We start from the raw sequence: 15,081 nt of genomic DNA, 5'->3' as shown, positions 1-15,081 counted from the left end.
GCATCCTACAGCTGACAAGTTCCTTATTGACTATCAAGGAGTATGTTTTGATAAAACGACAGGTGATCTCAACAATTACTTCAGTGTTTGATCCACTTGGTCTCATTGGCCCGTATGTTATTTGCCTAAAATGTTTATCCAAGAATTGCGGTCTTATAATTTACAATGGAACAATCCACTGCCTAACCCACTAACTAACAGCTGGCATGAATTAAGTTCTCAGTTATCTGATGTCAAGAACATTGAGATTTAAGTTTTCCAAATATTAAGAGAATACAAATGCATGCAGTAAAGGCTTATGGCTGCTGCATTTTTCTCAGAACTGTAAATAATACTGGTAACATATCTGTTAGATTATTGTGTACCAAATCCAGAGTTGCATCTGTAAAGAAAATTACTCTTCCAGGACTAGAGCTGTGTGCAGCTGTTCTTATGGCCAAACTTGTTAAGAAAAAATATGAAGGTTGGAGGTTAACATTTCCAGCATCTATTATTGGACAGACTCAATGGTGGTATTAGGTTGGTTATCTTTCCCAGCCTCATACTGGAAAAGATTTGTTGGAAATTGTGTATCATAGATCCAACAGCTGAGTAAAGGCAGTTGCTGGAGACATGTATCGTCTCAAGGTAGCCCGGCAGATTTAATATCACGAGGTTTCAGCAGTCCACATTATGGTGGCAAGATGATTCATGGTTGAAGCATTCTCAGTCAGACTGGCCTGAGAAAATTCACATTAGCCCTAAGGAGTCTATGCCAGAAGGATGTACTACCACAGTTAAAAACTTGATATCATTCACAGACTGGAATATAATTACTGAGCATTTTTCTAGTCTTGGTAAGCTCTATAACTCCAGGTATAGACAAAATGATTGGTACTATGAACATCAAGAAATTAAGGACATAATTGAGGACTTGTGTCAAGATTGCACAATGTTCTGTTTCTAAGAAACTATGAAAGAGAAGGAACTGATCTCATCAAGCAGCAGTCTTCTCAGCCTCCATCCATTTCTGGACGAAGAAGTTTTAAAAGTAGGGGAAGATTGAATTAGTCAGTGTTACCTTATGAAACAGAACAGCAAATGATCTTGCCTCCTGGACCTCACCTGAGTGTGCTTGTTTATAGAGCAATCATCCTTGTCTGCTAAATGTAGGATCTGAACTTATCGTCTCCAGTTTGCAATGGCACTACTGGATTCTGAGGATTCGTCAGGTAGTCAGATACCTTCTTCACAGGAGCTTGCAGTGTGTTAAACTCAAAGGAGCAACGAGGCTACTGTTAATGGGACAGTACCCTGATGATCGTCCTCAGCCTTCTCGGCTTTTTACGAATGTTGGTGTGGACTACACTAAACCTTTAATGATGAAACTTGGCTCTGCTAGAAGTAACGCAACCCAAAGTGTTATGTTGTGGTCTTTGTATGTGTGTGCAGTAAGGCGGTACATATTGAACTGGTCAGTAGTCTGACATCAAGTGTATTTAGAGCTGCCATGAAACAATTTACAGCTCGTAGAGGCAAATGTTCCAATGTTTATTCCGATAATGGGACTCAGTTTGTTAAGGCTAGTAAGGAACTACAGGAGCTTCATATACGGGTTTCTTCTGTATCATTCAAGGAAGACAGAAAACTTTGCTACTACTGAACAGTTCAAGCGGAATTATTTTATACCTCCTGGTTCTTCACTTAATAATAATAATGCTATTGTTTTTACATACCACTAACTACATTTACAATTTTTGGGGACACTGAGGTGCTAGAATTTAGTCCTGGAGTTCTTTTATCTGCCAGTAAATCTACCGACACGAGGCTGACATATTTGAGCACCTTCCCATACCACCGTACTGAACCAGGATTGAACCTGCCAAGTTGGGTTCAGAAAGCCAGCGCCTCAACCGTCTGAGCCACTCAGCCCGGCTCATATGTACTTACCTACGAAGAGTCAGGTACTTGGCAATGTCAAATAGAAGCTTGTTTGAATTCGAGGCCTTTAACTGTGTTGTCCAGTAATCCGGATGAACCCCTCCCCTTAACACCTAGACATTTCTTAATTAGTTCTCCACTTGTTTCCTTTCTGGAGCCAGGCTTAAGCGATGTCTCTCTGTCCCAGCTAAGGAGATTGGAGAAGCTACAGTGTTTCTTACAGCATATATGGAGGAGATGGTCCACCAGCTACCCCAGCAGCCTTCAGCAACGCCAAAAATGAAAAACTGTACAGCCTAATGTTGCCGTTGGTGCTCTCGTGCTCAAGAAGAACGAGAAAACCCCACCACTACAGTGGAAAATAGCTGTTGAGGTCAAAACCTACCCCGGTAGTGATGGACTTGTGCGTGCAGTGGATGTTAAAACTTCCAAGGGAGTTTTTAAATGTTCTTTGAATAAATTAATTCCACTGCCCACAAATCAGTAGTTGACTTTGACAGATCAATGGGAACACAATGGATGTTTGTTTCAGGAAGTGTGTATTGATGATAGACACATGTGGTATACTTGTGTCGTTTTGGTATTTTTTGGTATATTAAGGTTAGTAGTATGCAGAGATTAGTCATCATGGCATCCTGAACCTGTCTGTATTGTAATCATGAAAATTTTTTTGTACTTATGTTAACCTTTCACGCGGTAATGACGGAATAAATTGTCATAGCCGCATGGCTTCATAAGTTGCCATGACGGATTATTCCATCATCACATTGTAAATGTCTTTCAGCGGTGGGTATGGCGACTTATTCCGTTGTAGGATCCGAGATCGCTTTCCTTTCTGTGTGTATGTTAGTTCTGAGCTTTGCTTGCAGCATCACTCTCCTAAAACCATGCGACCGGGCGAAATGCTTTCGTTCCGCACCCAGCTGGCAGACAGCCAGTACCGGCCGCCAGGCTGCTGAGAGTGGTAGATAGTGCATTATGGCAGGTGCAAGTGGAGCTCGGAAATGTCTGCGAGCAGAAGAACTGGTTGATTTATTACACTGTGACAATTCAGAGAGATATGTGTCATCTGATAGTGAGACTACTGTTGAAATGTCAAGAGATAGTGAGTGTAATGGTGAAAGCGACTCAAGTGAACGTGGCTGTAGCACTAGCGGTGATATTCAGCTCGGTGTATGGATGAAGGTAGGATCTGAACGGCCAAGATTTAACATTTACGGCACAACCTGGATTAAATGTACAAACTGAAGACGTAAATAATCCGCAAGAATATTTTCAATTATTTATCACTCCTGAATTAGCAGAACTAATAAGTAGGGAAACCAACCGGTATGCTCAACAGTTTTTAGAAAGCACACCGACCTTGAAACTATATTGTAGGCTGTCAACTTCATGACCATATCGATGAGTACAATCAAAAAATTAATTTAAAAACCACCTAATCGATACTTTATTTTTGCCTTGGGCAAAATTAAAAATACATTAGCACACACAGAACATGTTTCGACCACTTAGTGGTCATCTTCAACTGTATAAAGATAGCTTAGATGAAAACATTTGGACAGTAAGCACATTAAACCTTAAAACTATGTCCCATGGGATCCTAAAAACTATTGCTCTAGGTGTTCTAAAAGAAGGGGGGGGGGGGTGTTCGGGGAGGTTGGGGGGTAAGGTAATATGTGTGGATGATATTTAAATTACAATTTGCGTCTACAATTGTGTTTAAAAACTTATTAACTAACATACATATTTAAAATATTTAAAAGCGTCTGTGGTGGTATTTTAAATATTTTAAACATGTATATTAGTTAATACATTTTTTTAACACAATTGTAGACGCAAATTGTAATTTAAGTATCATCCACACATATTACCTTAACCCCCCAACCTCCCTGACCCCCCTCCCTTCTTTTAGAGCACCTAGGATACTCACAGAGGACAGGAAGGAAAGTAGGCCTCCAAACAATGCACAGGATACAGTAGGTGAAATAGAGGGATTGGAAGGAAATGGGAGAATTGTGGAAGACAGGTGGTCTAATGTTTTAAGGGGAAGGAGATTGCAGGCTAAGGGCTCCATTCAGGATCAAAATTCAGGACAGGTGTCGATGAGAAATCGGTACGAGTCACTGCAGGTAGAACAACTGAGGGAAGATGAGGAACAGGGAACTGTTGCCGAGAAGTTCGGAAGTAGGAGAAAGGGAAGAGGTAGGAAAGGGAAATGTGGAGTAGTGGATAGGAAAAGAAGGGTGGAACAGGGTCATGGGATGGAGAAAAGGGAGGAGGAAGTAGCTTCTGCAGCTGTCAGGAAAGATAGGACTGACCAGGAGGGGAGGGGATCAAATGAGGTGGGTAGGGTTGAGGCTCTGGACATGGGGGATTCTATCGTTGGACATGTCGGGAAAGGGTGTGTGGAGGAAAGGGTACCAGGGTAGAGTGTTATCCAGGAATTAGGTTAAGACAGATGTTGAAGAAAGTAGAAGAGAAGGAGGAGGGAAAGGAGAAAGTGGTAGTGTTTCACGTTGGTACTAATAACGTAAGACAAGCAGGTATAAGTACCAACATGGTTGGGGATGTGTGGGATCTGGTAAATGCAGCACGGATGAAGTTTCAGGAAGCGGAGATTGTTATCAGTGGAATACTGTGTAGGAGGGATACTGACTGGAAGGTGATTGGGGATTTAAATGAGACTATGGAGTGGGTATGTGGGAAACTGGGAGTGAAATTTCTAGATCCTAATGGGTGCATAGGAGATAGGGATCTGCACTCAGATGGCCTTCACTTAAACCACAGTGGTACATATAAGTTAGGACATTTGTTTAGAAGGGTAATAGGGAGGTACATTCAGGGAAACAGGGTGCGCTAGACAGCGGTGTTAAGGGAACAGGGAACTGGAAATCAAGTAGGGATGACATAAAGCTGTCAGTGTTCAACTGTAGAAGTATTGTAAAGAAAGGAATAGAATTAAGTAATTTAATAGATATATATACTTACCAGATATTGTATTAGGAGTTGAATCATGGCTGAGAAATGATATAATGGATGCAGAAATTTTCTCATGGAACTGGAGGGTGTATCGTAGAGATAGGATAGGAAAGGTAGGAGGGGGAGTATTCATTCTCGTGAAAGAAGAATTTGTAAGCTACGAAAAAGTTAAAAATGACAAGCACGAAATTCTAGGGGTAAGGCTCATTTCTAAAGATAATAGGCAACTAGATGTCTTCGGAGTGTACAGACCAGGAAAGGGTAGCGCAGATGCTGATTCAGAATTATTTGATAAGATAATCTGTTATGTGGGAAACGATAAGGAAAGGAACGTGATCGTAGCGGGTAATCTCAATTTACCAAATGACAATTGGGAAGGTAATGCGAACGACAGAAAGCATGACCAACAAATGGCAAATAAGTTAATATGGGATGGGCACCTGATTCAGAAAGTAATGGAACGAACTAGAGGGAAGAATATTCTGGATGTGGTGCTGGTAAAACCAGATGAGCTCTATAGAGAAAGCGAAGTAATAGATGGTATTAGTGATCACGAAGCTGTTTTTTTGGTAATTAAAAATAAATGTGAAAGAAAGGAAGATATTAAAATTAGGACTGTTAGGCAGTACCATATGGCTGATAAAACAGGCATGATGGAGTTTTTAATAAGCAACTATGATCGGTGGAAAACGGTAAATAAAAATGTAAACAGACTCTGGGATGGGTTTAAAGTAATTGTTGAGGAATGTGAAAATAGGTTTGTACCTTTAAAGGTGGTAAGGAATGGTAAAGATCCACTATATTATAACAGGGAAGTAAAGAGCCTAAGAAGGAGGTGCAGGATGGAAAGAAATAGAGTTAGAAATGGCTGTGGAAGTAAGGAGAAATTGAAGGAACTTACTAGGAAATTGAATCTAGCAAAGAAGTCAGCTAAGGTTAACATGATGGCAAGCATAATTGGTGGCCACACTAATTTTAGTGAAAAATGGAAGAGTATGTATAGGTACTTTAAGGCAGAAACAGGTTCCAAGAAGGACATTCCAGGAATAATTAATGAACAAGGGGAGTGTGTATGCGAGGATCTTCAAAAGGCAGAAGTATTCAGTCAGCAGTATGTAAAGATTGTTGGTTACAAGGATAATGTCCAGATAGGGGAGGCGAGTAATACTAGATATGTATTAAAATTTACCTATGATAACAATGACATTTAGAGTAAGATACAAAAGTTGAAAACGAGAAAAGCAGCTGGAATTGATAAGGTTTCTGGGGATATACTAAAGACAATGGTTTGGGATATAGTACCATATCTGAAGTACTTGTTTGATTTTTGTTTGCATGAAGGAACTTATCCAAATGAATGGAGAGTTGCTATAGTAGCCCCTGTATATAAAGGAAAGGGTGATAGACATAAAGCTGAAAATTACAGGCCAGTAAGTTTGACATGCATTGTATGTAAGCTTTGGGAAAGCATTCTTTCTGATTATATAAGACATGTTTGCAATAATGTATATAAAAGACGTGTTTCCCAGTATGAATGAGTGTGTGTGTATGTAAATATGTGTATTTTTCTTGTATCATGTTTATTCTATTTAACTTGATCTGGTCGTGTACTTGTGACGACGCAGATTACATTCATCGTTGTGTGCTACCTTAAGAAGTAATTTTCATGTCCTTAAGGGAAAATTTGATAAGTTTAAGTCGAGGAAGACTAGGAAAGGATTTATTTTTGTTGATGAACGTGATTTAAAAGGAAAGATCATCTCGTTATTTTCACAAAGGCAATCGATTTGTAAACTATTAATTAACTAGCCCACACGTGGATAACCAAGTTTTCTAACACATTTATATTTGAATTTTGAAATATTTTAAAGTTAATTTGAATCATAAATGCCATTCAAGGATCAGAAGTAGATGTTCACTAGCTGCATAATTACTTTGAATTCTGGTGATAATGAGTCGCAATAATTAATTGGAAAATAATTATTTTGGAATGTTAATGACAATTGTTAAGTGAATGATGCAGTGAGAAATTAATTGGAAACACGATCGTGTGATGGTGAAGGACGTGTTAATTAAATAAGGAGAGAGATTAATAATAATGATAAGAATAATAATTAATTAATTTTGAAGTTTTTGAAATTAATTTCGATTTTCTGTTAAAGCTTATACTGGTGTTATTGACCAATAGTAAATACTTTAAAAGATAAACTTAGTAGAATTCAACTTAAACCACGTGTTGAGGCTACTTTAAAGTCATGAAGCCTTTAACTACTTTATTGTAAAAATATCAGCAAGACAGTTGTCGAGTTATTTTGTGAACCTCTCTGTTAAGTTTTTTTGAATTTCTTTCAGCCGAATATTTGATTTTCAAAAGGCGGTAGGCCTAATTTTTCTTTGATTTTCGTTACAGACCAGTAAAGCTGTCCATTAAGAATTATGTGCTTCTCAAAGACTGAGGAAGAAATGGATGTTATGAAAGTTGTAAAAGAAAGTAATATCAGCAAGAATATTTTTATTTATGATCTGCTTGTGTTAATAAATGTCAGAGTGTTGTTTTAAATTTATTTTTCTGGCTTGGTCATCAACCCTTCTTTTCCTTAAATGCCTCTAAAAAGCAGTAGCCAATGAACGAACGGTCCCCCTTGGGATCTCTCGCTCACTGGCTGGGCTTAACTAGGCAATAATGGGGGTAATATATGTAAAGAAGTGGAATCAGAGATAAGGCTTTTCGCAGATGATGTTATTCTGTACAGAGTAATAAGTAAGTTACACGATTGTGAGCAACTGCAAAATGACCTTGATAATGTTGTGAGATGGACAGTAGGCAATGGTATGATGATAAATGAGGATAAAAGTCAGGTTGTGAGTTTCACAAATAGGAAAAGTCCTCTCAGTTTTAATTACTGCATTGATGGGGTGAATGTTCCCTTCGGGGATCATTGTAAATACCTAGGTACAAATATCAGGAAAGATCTTCATTGGGGTAATCACATAAATATGATTGTAAATAAAGGGTACAGATCTCTGCACATGGTTATGAGAGTATTTAGGGGTTGTAGTAAGGATGTAAAGGAGAGAGCATATTTGTCTCTGGTGAGACCTCAACTTGAGTATGGTTCCAGTGTATGGGACCCTTACCAGGATTACTTGATTCAGGAACTGGAAAAAATCCACAGAAAAGCAGCTCGATTTGTTCTGGGCGATTTCCGACAAAAGAGTAGCGTTACAAAAATGTTGCAAAGTTTGGGCTGGGAAGACTTGGGAGAAAGGAGACGAGGTGCTCGACTAAGTGGTATGTGTGATACAATTCCTTTAGTTTTGCCAACTGCCACCTTTTCAATTGGCAATTGGCAAAACTAAAGGAATTTTATCACAAGTAGTTCTCCAATACGGACAAGGAAAATGAAGTTTATAACCTGCAATAAGTGGTATGTTCCGAGCTGTCAGTGGAGAGATGGCGTGGGAGGACATCAGTAGATGAATAAGTTTGGATGGTGTCTTTAAAAGTAGGAAAGATCACAATATGAAGATAAAGTTGGAATTCAAGAGGATAAATTGGGGCAAATATTCATTTATAGGAAGGGGAGTTAGGGATTGGAACAACTTACCAAGGGAGATGTTCAATAAATTTCCAGTTTCTTTGCAATCATTTAAGAAAAGGCTAGGAAAACAACAGATAGGGAATCTGCCACCTGGGCGACTGCCCTAAATGCAGATCAGTAGTGATTGATTGATTGATTGATAGAGCAGGGCCATCCAAACAGTGCGCCCCGAGCGCTAGTGCTCTGGCCACGCTCTAAGCCGGTGCTCCGAGCGCTGTGGGGGAAGGTAGTTTTGGTAGTGGTGGGAGGAGCTTGGCTGGTTGAGCCTGCCTCGCCGAAGCGAGCAGCCGATCCATCAGTCGCTAGTCTAGTCCAATGCGCTTTGTTGACAGTGTGTAACTAAATCAGTTTCGCAGTTGTCATGACTGATATTCACAAAAAAAAAAAAAAGGAGTGGTGAAGCAGCAGCCTTTACAGCAGAATGGGAAATTTCATTTTTCTGTACACCTTATATCATAGGTTATAAACTTCATGGTTCTTATCCGTATTGAATTGTAAGTACAATATAATTATTAAATTAATGTAATAATGGTCCACCTTTCAATACTAATATGTAATATTCGAAATTACATTAATTAGGGACTAGTTTCGGCCGGGTCTGGCCATCTTCAACCTTAATGTAAAACATCTAATAACTAAACAAATGTATGTGCACACAATTGACATGAAAGAAATGAAACAATATATACAAATTGACATTAAAAAACTGGGATGAAATCATGATTAAATTTGAAAATAAACTAGGTTCTAACTTCTTGAGTATGCTCATCATTGAGAATATTACAAGTATTAGTTCATATACACAGAACATCTAATCATTAATAATTCAATAGTAAATGGAACAGGTAAAAGTTGATCCCGTAGTTCATCACCAAATCTATTAGAGTGGTGTTAGTCATGTGCAAGCCATTGAACACCGCTGTAAATAACCATTAGCTGACGGAGAACTGTTAGATGTTGTTTCATCTTCAATCAAGGTAATAAAATGAGATGCTCTCGTGGTGCTTGTTAAATCATGCTGAAATGTTGTTGGACCAAAAATAAAATGAGATGCTCTCGTTGAACCAACAACCAACATTTCAGCATGATTTAACAAGCACCACAAGAGCGTCTCATTTTATTACCTTGATTGATGATGAAACAACATCTAACAGTTCTCCGTCAGCTAATGGTTATTTACAGCGGTGTTCAATGGCTTGCAGATGACTAACACCACTCTAATAGATTTGGTGATGAACTACGGGATCAACTTTTACCAGTCCCATTTACTATTGAATTATTAATGATTAGATGTTTTGTGTATATAAATTAATACTTGTAATATTCTCAATGATGAGTATACTCAAGAAGTTAGAACCTAGTTTATTTTCAAATTTAATCATGATTTCATCCCAGTTTTTTAACGTCAATTTGTATATATTGTTTCATTTCTTTCATGTCAATTGTGTGCATGTACATTTGTTTAGTTATTAGATGTTTTACATTAAGGTTGAAGATGGCCAGACCCGGCCGAAACTAGTCCCTAATTAATTAATGTAATTTAGAATATTACATATTAGTATTGAAAGGTGGACCATTACTACATTAATTTAATAATTATATTGTACAGCTTACAGCCTAAAGGGCATGCCACATGTTTAGTGTGCCACCGAGATTTACTGTGTTTAAAAGACCACAATTTGGAACGGCACTACAGTGCCAACCACAGGGATGATTACGCTGATTTGACAGACGCCAGTCGCTAATCGATGTTGGAAGAATTGAAAGAAAATTTCAGGCAGCACTATTCTGTAAGTCTAGCCTCAGTGGCTCCGGCCTCTCACCGCTGGGTTCCGTGGTTCAAATCCCGGTCACTCCATGTGAGATTTGTGCTGGACAAAGCAGAGGCGGGACAGGTTTCTCTCCGGGTACTCCAGTTTTCCCTGTCGTATTTCATTCCAGCAAAACTCTCCCATATCATTTCATTTCATCTGTCATTCATTAATCACTGCCCCAGAGGAGTGCGACAGGCTTCAGCAGCCGGCACAATTCCTATCCTCGCCGCTAGCATTCATTCCATTCCTGACCCGGTCGAATTACTGGAAACAGGCTCTGGAGTTTCATTCTCATTTTTTACTTAACGCTTGATTTCGTTTTGTACACATTGCATACATCGGAGTACCTTTCGATTTGTATATGCGGTGTATTTATGGCAAAAACAGCCCTATCAATATGGTGTTAACAATCCCACAGAAGCCGTCGGGCACACGACTGTACATACGCATCTAGTCAGCGCGGTCCGAACATCGTCCGTCTGTCTCAGGTCTCCTCGCTGCCACAGTGTAGTGGTGGTAGGGGTAGGAGCACTAGTCTGACTGCCCAGTGCTCATCGAGCGCAGGCGCGCTCTCGGAGCAATGACTGGATGGCCCTGACCTAGAGCAATAGTTTTTAGGATCCCATGGTACATAGTTTTATACAGCTGAAGATGACCACTAAGTGGTCGAAACATGTTCTGTGTGTGCTAATGTTTTTTAATTTTGCCCAAGGTAAAAATAAAGTATCGATTAGGTGGTTTTTAAATTAATTTGATTGCTTGAAACTATATTTGAGAGTGAATCAGTGGACTGACACTATAAAGATGAAATGATGACTTTCCTTGCATTGTTTCTCTTGCAAGGCATTCATCAGTTACCTGACAACGAGAGCTACTTTTCTCGTAGACAGATATTAGAGACTCCAATACTTTTGGAGCTGTTCTCTGAAAGAAAATTTCATCTCCTTCTCAAAATCTTATACTTTGTCGATAACGAAGCATACGATGAAGCCACATGTGGTCCGAAGAAATTCTACAAATTGAAATCTATTCTGGACTACTTGAATAGCAGATTCCGAAGTGTGTACACACCTGAAAGGGCTGTGTCTGTAGACGAGTCTCTTGTGTTGTGGAAGGGATGTTTGTCGTGTCATACTGTCTAAGCGCTCAAGATTCGGTATCAAATCATTTGAACTGTGTGAATCTAAGTCTGATTACATGTGGAAGTTCTTGGTGTATATAGGAAAAGACACCTAGTTTGATGAGACTCTATAAATTGAACCATATGGATCACAAGTTGTTTCCCGCTGCTTTCCTCACTGAGACAGATTCTCTTTCCTTGCCCTTGGCATGGTAATAATTTTAATAGTTTGATAGTAAGACTTTATTTTTTAAACCTGATGAAGATACCTGACCAATTAAAAGTATCTCACTGTAAGTTCCCGTTGCTTTCCTCAGCGAGCCAGACGCCTTGCCCTTCGTTCTATGACATTTCTGATAGCTTGATACATATTCTGTACTTTTTGAACCTGATAAAAAAAAATATACTACACAAGAGTATCTCACTATATGTTGCTTCCCAGAACCTTATGGAAAATGTGCCAGTGTTAGTAGCTACTCAAAAGAAATGTACCACTTGAAAGGTTAATTAGGAAATCGGGTAATAGCTGGTGAATCAGTGTTTATTGATAAACTACACTATTTTATTAAGTTTACGTATCATATCCAGCCCTTGTCTCCTATTTCTCTTGCTCCTCCTTCCCACACTGATCGGTCTATGTTTATGCTACTATGTGTTCCTACACATGGTCCTTTATTTGTCACTTGTTGAGTCAACTTATATAGTGGTATATAAGCTGACTCCATTAGCACTGGCTAGTGATTCCTGTTGCACACCTCCATGGCAATAACAAAACATGTTGTTGTTGTTGTTGTTGTTGGATCTCAGTCCATAGACTGATCCCTATCCTGAGCTAACATTTTCATTCCTATGTAACTACTGCATCTTCCATACACTCTAATCTGTTTGTCATATTCATACCTTCGTCTACCCCTACTGTTCTTACCACCTATACTTCCCTGAAAAACTAACTGAACAAGGCCTGGGCATCTTAGGATTTGTCCTATCATTCTCTTTTTTGGTCAAATTTTGCCAAATCATTCTCCTCTTGCCTATTTAATTCAGTATCTCTTCCTTCATGATTCAATCTAACCATCTCACCTTCAGCTTTCTTCTGTAACACCACATTTCAAAATGGAGTGAATGTGAGAGAAGCAGCAGAAGCGACCTGAAGAAATCTACCCTATTGCTTTGTCCAGAACACATTATACATGCAGTCTCTAAAATTTGTATGCATATATGAAAAACCAGTATCTACTGCATATAAACAATTGAAAGGCCTATCAGCCAACTTGGCCTGAAATGAAATTAAATGACGGATGACACTGTAAAGCTGAAACCAAGTCTACGTTCTTCTCAAGTTCAGCTTTTTCTCTGTTTCCAGCACTATGGTTCCCCTCCTCGGCCATACTGTACTTTTCAGTGTAGCTGTCTTTTCTGGTGTGAATGGTTTCTGTTTATTGTATCTATCCCGATGATTGGAAGACTGCTGCTGTGCCCTACTCAAGGGGAAGCAGGAGGTCAGTGAAATGGTGGAGAGCATGCTGTGTTGCCTTGAGTGCACACAGACATGGTTTCTTTTGTAGTAAGCATGGTGATCAAATTACTGTCAGTATTTACACTTATTCTCAAATTAAACAAAAGGAAAATAATAATAAACTGGGAATACTGGAGATATAAATTCCATTATTCAGAGACTTGGCTACATGACAAATGAGTAAAAAACATAATCCATAGGAAAAATATACGTACTCTTGATAGACTGATTTTGGAACAGCTGAAAAATGTTAATTGGAGAAAGTTATTCAAAGGAACTGCATCTGGTCAAAGAATGGCAAATATTGAATAAAATCAGAATAAAACTCGTCTTTCAAGTGTTATATCTTTAAATATACATTTTTAAAATTGCATCAAATGATTACACATCACTGGTAATAAAATTACATTTTGTAGCATTGACTACAGGGCAACCACTCAGTTATTTAAGCACACTTGAATAACAAAGAGTTTTTGTATATTATTTATCCAAATAATGTTCATGTGTGTATTTCTGTGGAATCCCTTGAAGACCTGGGGCACAGAGTGCAACTTCAGTCTCTCCAAGATTTTGCTGTAAACCTGTCCAACTTCTTGAAGATAAACCCAAACCATGTGAAACGAGAGGATTTGACACGGTGGTGTCTCCTTTCATAGAAATGGCTGTAGAGTGCTGGTTCTCCTCTGGTTCTGGACTAGATTTTTGGAAACTATGGAGTCGACCATCAATCAATGAAACATGTGAAACTTCATAATCATCAGGCGAATTCTTTTCTGCAACATAATTGCAGCCACCTAAACAGAAGAACAAAGGTATAAAGCATACAAAAGCAAACAGTCAAGGAAATATGGAGGAAATAGGATGTATAACTGACCAGCTAACTGTGAATGAATGGGATGAGTGAAGAGCTCTTCTTATGTCAGAAGTACTCTTTACAGATATGTAACACAGTTATAAAAATTATTGGTGCACATCTCCAGGGCAATGATATATGATTGTGGAGTACCACATACCAGTAACAATAATGAAAGTAAGAGGAGAATGTCCTGCCAACTCTCCTATTTCATTATGAAATATTGTTTCAGCTTCATAGTTAATGCACAAACATTTGCCTACTGATGTAGAAAAGTGATAAATACAGATATATTTTACTTTCAAGCTACATCTACAACATAATTCAGTTTCACAGATAAGAGCAATTCATTTATACATACACAGAGGCTGGCCTTATGTAAATGTGGGCAGCTTACGTAGGAAGCATACGTACAGTGAAGCAAGAGAGCAAACACATTTGAGAGGAAAGTGGAGCGGTGACGTTCGTTGTAATTACAAAGCAGTCCTCCACTACTCAGTGATATGTGGATTGCGGTATCATACAGTATTTAAAAAAATCACATTATAATGGCCAGAAAACCAACCTCTTCATGATATTCTGGTTTAATTTATACAACTTATAAATCTGATTTTTTTTATCCCATATTGGTTTTAACAACTAAGGTCAAAGGTTCATGGTGTGGGTTACTGTAGTCACGTCCTAGTTCGTGAACCATGGGCAATGGCTGAGTGGCCTAGTAAGTGGTCCTGAGAGTCGGGATACCAGTTGCTACGGAATGGGAGTGGGCATCTCGGACATATTCTGAGTCATGGCCTTCCTTGTCTTCAGGCGGATAGGGCTATGCAATCCACTGGTGGTCCCTAACCGGTCAGATGAGAGATCCTCCCTTGGACTATGTGTAAGTAGGGTAGCATCATGCTTCATGAATTTACCAAGTTCAGAACATTTTAAGCAAGCCTCTGACCTATGGAAGTAACGGAATCCCACTCCCACTTGACAGGCGAGGAACTCCTTGGAAACAACTTGGCGAACAAAAGGGAATTTGATGGGGAGCTATCGGTATTAATGGGGCTTATGGAAGAAAGAAAGTAGAACTGGCTGAGTCAGCAAAGATGTGCTAGGAGTAAGTGATATTCGGGAAAGGTAGATAACCAGAAAGAGATAGGAGATTATAAAGTGTACTTGACAGGTGTTAAAAAGGGAAGGGCAGAGTCTGGGATAGGGCTGTTAATCAAGAATACTATTGCACGTAACATAGTTTCTGTTAGGCATGTAAACGAAGAAATGACGTT

At 38.9% G+C, this 15,081-nt stretch overlaps 1 protein-coding gene across 1 annotated transcript in view; it reads right to left on the bottom strand.

Annotated features, from left to right (window-relative positions):
• Nucleotides 1-13,198: 13,198 nt before the first annotated feature.
• Dph2 (Diphthamide biosynthesis 2) overlaps nucleotides 13,199-15,081 on the bottom strand; it is a 183,223-nt gene continuing 181,340 nt past the window's right edge. Inside the window, exon 7 of the mRNA XM_067139051.2 lies at nucleotides 13,199-13,748. Within this exon, the coding sequence (XP_066995152.2) occupies nucleotides 13,435-13,748 (314 nt within the window). The 3' untranslated portion in view covers nucleotides 13,199-13,434. The remainder of the gene's footprint in view (nucleotides 13,749-15,081) is intronic.

Source organism: Anabrus simplex, chromosome 2 (assembly GCF_040414725.1).
Source record: "Anabrus simplex isolate iqAnaSimp1 chromosome 2, ASM4041472v1, whole genome shotgun sequence".
NCBI classification, from domain to species: Eukaryota; Metazoa; Arthropoda; class Insecta; order Orthoptera; family Tettigoniidae; genus Anabrus; species Anabrus simplex.
Note: the sequence above shows the minus strand (reverse complement) of the source record. Positions and strands in the feature narration are given on the sequence as shown.